The sequence below is a fragment of the Delphinapterus leucas genome, chromosome 5 (assembly GCF_059928025.1).
Source record: "Delphinapterus leucas isolate spDelLeu-1000000601 "Yukka" chromosome 5, BTC_Dleu_Yukka2, whole genome shotgun sequence".
Taxonomy (NCBI): Eukaryota; Metazoa; Chordata; class Mammalia; order Artiodactyla; family Monodontidae; genus Delphinapterus; species Delphinapterus leucas.
Window position 1 is genome coordinate 86,676,647 of NC_143133.1, and position 6,821 is coordinate 86,683,467.

Here is a 6,821-nt window from a genome sequence, read left to right on the forward strand (position 1 = left end):
GCCTCAAATCTCCTGGAATGACTCAAAACCTCAAAGCTCCATGCTCCAACCTGGGCTGGTTGTTCTGCCATTCTGTTTCAAATTTGCTGTTTTTGGATTTTTTATTCTTATCCTCTTGAGACACCTATTCACTTATCTCTTGTGGATCCTGTATTGCCTGGCTCTTCTTTTTTTTTTTTTTTGTTTACTCTTTTTTTTTTTTTACATTTTTATTGGAGTATAATTGCTTTACAACGGTGTGTTAGTTTCTGATTTATAACAAAGTGAATCAGTTATACATATACCTATGTCCCCATATCTCTTCCCTCTTGCATCTCCCTCCCTCCCACCCTCCCTATCCCACCCTTCTAGCTGGTCACAAAGCACCGAGCTGATCTCCCTGTGCTATGCGACTGCTTCCCACTAGCTATCTATTTTACATTTGGTAGTGTTTATATGTCCATATATATACTACCACTCTCACACTTTGTCCCAGCTTACTCTTCCCCCTGCCCGTGTCCTCAAGTCAATTTTCTAGTAGGTCTGGGTCTTTATTCCCCTCTTGCCCCTAGGTTCTTCATGACCATTTTTTTTAAGATTCCATATTATATATGCGTTAGCATATGGTATTTGTTTTTCTCTTTCTGACTCACTCTGTATGACAGACTCTAGGTCCATCCACCTCACTACAAATAACTCAATTTTGTTTCTTTTTATGGCTGAGTAATATTCCATTGTATATAGGTGCCACATCTTCTTTATCCACTGATCTGTCAATGGACACTTAGGTTGCTTCCATGTCCTGGCTATTGTAAATAGAGCTGCAATGAACATTGTGGTACATGACTCTTTTTGAATTATGGTTTTCTCAGGGTATATGCCCAGTAGTGGGATTGCTGGGTCATATGGTAGTTCTATTTTTAGATTTTAAGGGACCTCCATACTGTTCTCCATAGTGTATCAATTTACATTCCTACCAACAGTATATAAGGGTTCCCTTTTCTCCACACCCTCTCCAGTATTTATTGTTTGTAGATTTTTTGATGATGGCCATTCTGACTGGTGTGAGATGATATCGCATTGTAGTTTTGATTTGCATTTTTCTAATGATTAATGATGTTGAGCATTCTTTCATGTGTTTGTTGGCAATCTGTATATCTTCTTTGAAGAAATGTCTATTTAGGTCTTCTGCCCATTTTTGGATTGGGTTGTTTGTTTTTTTGATAGTGAGCTGCATGAGCTGCTTGTAAATTTTGGAGATTAATCCTTTGTCAGTTGCTTCATTTGCAAATATTTTCTCCCATTCTAAGGGTTGTCTTTTCGTCTTGTTTACGGTTTCCTTTGCTGTGCAAAAGCTTTGAAGTTTCATTAGGTCCCATTTGTTTATTTTTATTTCCATTTCTCTAGGAGGTGGGTCAAAAAGGATCTTGCTGTGATTTATGTCATAGAGTGTTCTGCCTAAGTTTTCCTCTAAGAGTTTTATAGTGTCTGGTCTTACATTTAGGTCTTTAATCCATTTTGAGTTTATTTTTGTGTATGGTGTTAGGGAGTGTTCTAATTTCATTCTTTTACATGTAGCTGTACAGTTTTCCCAGCACCACTGCTGAAGAGGCTGTCTTTTCTCCATTGTATACTGTTGCCTCCTTTATCAAAGATAAGGTGACCATATGTGCATGGGTTTATCTCTGGGCTTTCTATGCTGTTCCATTGATCTATCTTTCTGTTTTTGTGCCAGTACCATATTGTCTTGATTATTGTAGCTTTGCAGTATAGTCTGAAGTCAGGGAGATTGATTCCTCCAGCTCCGTTTTTCTTTCTCAAGATTGCTTTGGCTATTCGGGGTCTTTTGTGTTTCCATACAAATTGTGAAATTTTTTGTTCTAGTTCTGTGAATAATGCCAGTGGTAGTTTGATAGGGATTGCATCGAGTCTGTAGATTGCTTTGGGTAGTAGAGTCATTTTCACAATGTTGATTCTTCCAGTCCAAGAACATGGTATATCTCTCCATCTATTTGTATCATCTTTAATTTCTTTCATCAGTGTCATAGTTTTCTGCATGCAGGTCTTTTGTTTCCCTAGGTAGGTTTATTCCTAGGTATTTTATTCTCTTTGTTGCAATGGTAAATGGGAGTATTTCCATAATTTCTCTTTCAGATTTTTCATCATTAGTGTATAGGAATGCAAGAGATTTCTGTGCATTAATTTTGTATCCTGCAAGTTTACCAAATTCATTGATTAGCTCTAGTAGTTTTCTGGTGGCATTTTTAGTATTCTCTATGTATAGTATCATGTCATCTGCAAACAGTGACAGTTTTACTTCTTCTTTTCCCATTTGTATTCCTTTTATTTCTTTTTCTTCTCTGATTGCCGTGGCTAAGACTTCCAAAACTATGTTGAATAATAGTGGTGAGAGTGGACATCCTTGTCTCGTTCCTGATCTTAGAGGAAATGCTTTCAGTTTTGCACCGTTGAGAATGATGTTTGCTGTGGGTTTGTCGTATATGGCCTTTATTATGTTGAGGTAGGTTACCCCTATGCCCACGTTCTGGAGAGTTTTTATCATAAATGGGTGTTGAATTTTGTCAAAAGCTTTTTCTGCATCTATTGAGATGATCATATGGTTTTTATTCTTCAATTTGTTAATATGGTGTATCACAATGATTTGCATATATTGAAGAATCCTTGCATCCCTGGGATAAATCCCACTTGATCATGGTGTATGATCCTTTTAATGTGTTGTTGGATTCTGTTTGCTAGTATTTTGTTGAGGATTTTTGCATCTATATTCATCAGTGATATTGGTCTGTAATTTTCTTTTTTTGTAGTATCTTTGTCTGGTTTTGGTATCAGGGTGATGGTGGCCTCATAGAATGAGTTTGGGAGTGTTCCTTCCTCTGGCAGGAGGATTCTTAACCACTGCGTCACCAGGGAAGTCCCTGAACTTTTAAATTTTTAACAAAATTTTATTGAAGAATAGTTGATTTACAATGTTGTGTTTAATTTCTGCTGTACCGCAGAGTGACTCAGTTATACATATTTATATTCTTTTTCATATTCTTTTCCATCATGGTTTATCACAGGTAAATTATTTGATTTTTAACTAAACTTATTTTATACAGTTTATTTCAAGTTTGGATGCCAAAAGTTTGTACCCATATTTTGACTTATTTTTGAGAGTAACACTTGGTTTAGAGCTACCAAATGGTTGAAAAGCACAAGGAGAGGAAAATGAACTACTTCAACTTCCTAGGGAAAATAAATAGAGATTTTGGCTAGCATAACTAAAGAGACACTAAGGAAAAATTTAATGGCAGCTGTCAAGAATAATTGTTCCTTGCCTCCTCCACTCCTCCTACCTGTTTCTTATTGCTTGCTTTTAGAAATGCTTGAATAGAATATATTTACGGGGAAGAAATGAAGAACAAGGCATTCCTCTTGAATACTTAGAGAAGCTTCACTATAAGCATGAAAGCTGGCTCCTGCATAGAACAGTAAAGTAAGACTTCCTTTTTCTTATTTATTATTCATTTTAAATTCCTTTATCAAATTTTAATCCAAATCATGTATAATTTTTCATTTTCAGCCATTTTTATTTATTAGTATTGTAGGATCTCCCAGAATTAAGTACGGATTTTGATTCTTTTTACTGCAATGGGATCCTATTTTCTTAAAGTTTTTATAGCTAATCTCCCCCAGCAGTATTTACAGCATAATATATGGAATTTCACATTAAGGGATAAAGTAGGAAATATATCTGTATACATTATTTAGGTACAAGCATACCTTGTTGTATAGCACTTCAATTTATTGTGCTTCACACATGCTGCATTTCTTACAAATGGAAGGTCTGTGGCAACCCTATGTCAAGCAAGTCTGTTGGCACCATTTTTCCAACAGCATTTCCTAATGTTGTGTCTCTACATCACATTTTATAAATTCTTGCAATATTTTAAACCCTTCACCAGCAAAAAGATTATGTGACTCTCTAAAGGCTCAGATGATGGTTAGCATTTTTTAGCAATAAAGTATTTTTATATTAAGGTATGTACATTTTTTTTAGACATAATGCTTTTACACACTTAATAGACTGCAGTATAGAGTAAATGTAACTTTTGTATGCACGGGGAAACCAAAAAATTTGTGTGACTTGCTTTGTTGCAATATTTGCTTTGTTGTGATATTCACTTTACTGCAGTGGTCTGGAACCAAACCTGCAGTATCTCTGAGATATACCTATACTCTTTCAGAGAGAATTTTAAGATATTTCAAGTTTGTTTCTTAGATCACTGTACTTTGTCATTAGTCAGATCTTGGTTCAGACGCATCTCACTTATTAGTATACAACCTTAGACAATCTCTGAGCCTCAGAGTGACCTCCCTGGGCTTTAGTTTTCTCATCTATAAAATGCAAACATTCCTGGATTTCCTTGGTGGTGCAGTGGTTAAGAATCCACCTGCCAATGCAGGGGACACAGGTTCGAGCCCTGATCGGGAAGATCCCACATGCCGTGGAGCAACTAAGCCCATGCGCCACAATTACTGAAGCCCTCGCACCTAGAGCCTGTGCTCCGCAACAAGAGAAGCCACCGCAATGAGAAGCCCACGCTCTGCAATGAAGAGTAGCCCCTGCTCTCCACAAGTAGAGAAAGCCCTTGTGCAGCAACGAAGACCCAATGCAGCCATAAATAAATAAATAAATAAATGTATTTTAAAAAAAAGACAGCAAAGTTCTAAGAAAAAGCAAACATTCCTACTTTATGGTATGATTTTGGTTTTTGAAGAGAATTACATTTCACAATGCCTAACTTTATATATTTTATACCTGAGATTTTTAGACATGTATAGTAAATCTAGGTGAGAAAGAAGGGACTGCCAGATGAAGTACTTGGCAGGATAATTTTAATATAAAATGATTGATAACATTTTGTTTTCCAGTGAAGACATAAGAATAATTTTTTAGTATTTCTCTTTTATTTGTTGCTTTTTCTAATTATTTTGTTCATCTCTCTCTTTTCAAACAGAACCAACTTTGATTATCTACAAGAAGTGCCTATCTTAACACTGGATGTTAATGAAGACTTTAAAGACAAACATGACAGTCTGGTTGAAAAGGTAGATTTATACAAAGACTATAAATAATATTTGTTTTGTCTTGTCTAAAGAAGTGTTCTAACTTTGTGAGAAAACAATTTTCTAAGGAAAGATTACATAAAGTTATATTAAGAGACAGTTAAGAGCTTTAGAGGGATTTAGACTGTTTAGATTCTCATCTTAACTTCAACTTCTAGCTTTGTAGCCTTAGCTAAAATTAGGACCTTCTTTATCCTTTAATTTCTTTATCTGTATTATAGGGGTAACCACGTTAACAAAAGTTCTTGCTCACTCTCCTCTGCTTTGTTCCCTTTTCTTCCCCTCTTCCCTATACCACCAATCTTTAGATAATAATAAACTATTTGTGAAATTAATCTTTTTCAACTAAATTCAGTATGGAAGATGTTTGAAGCTGTAGGATATGGATCTCATCCATTTTTCTACTAACTAGAGTCTTGAGATTAAAGATTTTTAGTTTTGAGTTCTATTTGGGACCTTGTCAGTGATAACTTGGCACTGCCTAATCATTGAGTCATTGTCCTAATCAGAGTTGATCTATCCTCCATAGATTTGGAAGTTGACTATATTCTATAAAGTGAGTGGTGCTCATATTCATAAAGGGACTGGCAGAGAACCTATTGATGAACACTTGAGAGAGAATAGTAATGGGATTTGTATAACAAATATCCTTATATCCATGTTAATTAACTTAGTGATCTAAGAGCTAAAGAAGAAGCCACATTTTTTTGTTGTTTGTTTAGTTTTGAGAGAAATCTTATTTTTCTTTTTTCCTGTCACAAAATGTCTGCTGTTTACTATAATAGGTATTTAACATTTATAAGGGATGTATCTCAAGAATTTTGAAAATCTCACCATTTATAGATAACTACTGTAGCATATAGTTGTTTTTCCCATGATATAAAGAAAAGCATATCTGGAAAATTCAAGTGATCTCTTCATACTAATTTAATGATGTTAAAAAACCTAGTACAGAATTCATTTGTGATACTGTTAAAATAAAATAAATAAAATTAAGTCAGCCAGCCATCATTTTAACTAGATGAATCTGTAAAACCACTTTTTAATTTTATCTAACACTTCTGTATTTTGATTAATAATCACCATTTCATATTATTATTTATTTTTGGTTTAATTAGTTTTACTAGAAGTTTGCTTTCTTTTTCAGGTATTTTTGCAAGGCGGTAATCTTTGTCTATTCAGAATTACTCTGCAGCCTAGAATACGTAGAGAGCAGTATCTTGAATTGTGACGTTGGCCAGTTGGCTAAGTTCATTCACTACTTATATGACCTTTCCTCACATACTAATATTACAGTGTGTATATATGATTCAGATTTGTGCTTCAGAAAAATTATAAATCTGTTACATAGGTTACATACATAATCAGGACCTTTAGACTTATTAAACCGTTGCAATTATTAATGTTATCAGTACTAAAGCTGCACATGTCAGTAGTCTATGGTATTATAAAGAGATAACAAAATTAGTGTTATGGCTGTTATAGAACTGTATCAATCTTAAATGTAAATTTAATGACTCCTGTGATGACATTTTAGGTCATTCATCTTCTAATACTGAAGTATTTGTTAATATTTCTTTTGAAACTAAATGATATGGCTTTGTGATAGTTACTTATACAGTTGAGGTCTTCAACTGTGTAGATACTTTGAATTGAAAATGAATATTAGATATCTCAAATTAGCCAAGGAATTATATTAATATTTTTTTCCT

The 6,821-nt window shown here is 34.4% G+C and overlaps 1 protein-coding gene across 5 annotated transcripts in view; it reads left to right on the forward strand.

Annotated features, from left to right (window-relative positions):
• The window catches only part of DCK (deoxycytidine kinase), a 118,218-nt gene that overhangs the window by 22,792 nt on the left and 88,605 nt on the right, over window positions 1–6,821 (forward strand). For all 5 annotated transcript variants that reach the window (XR_016393318.1, XR_016393319.1, XM_089912025.1 and 2 more), the window contains 2 exons: window positions 3,360–3,475; window positions 5,001–5,091. Coding sequence is in view for 3 of the 5 variants with exons in the window: in XM_089912025.1 (XP_089768151.1) it covers window positions 3,360–3,475; window positions 5,001–5,091 (207 nt within the window). In the remaining 2 variants the exon portion in view is untranslated. The remainder of the gene's footprint in view (window positions 1–3,359; window positions 3,476–5,000; window positions 5,092–6,821) is intronic.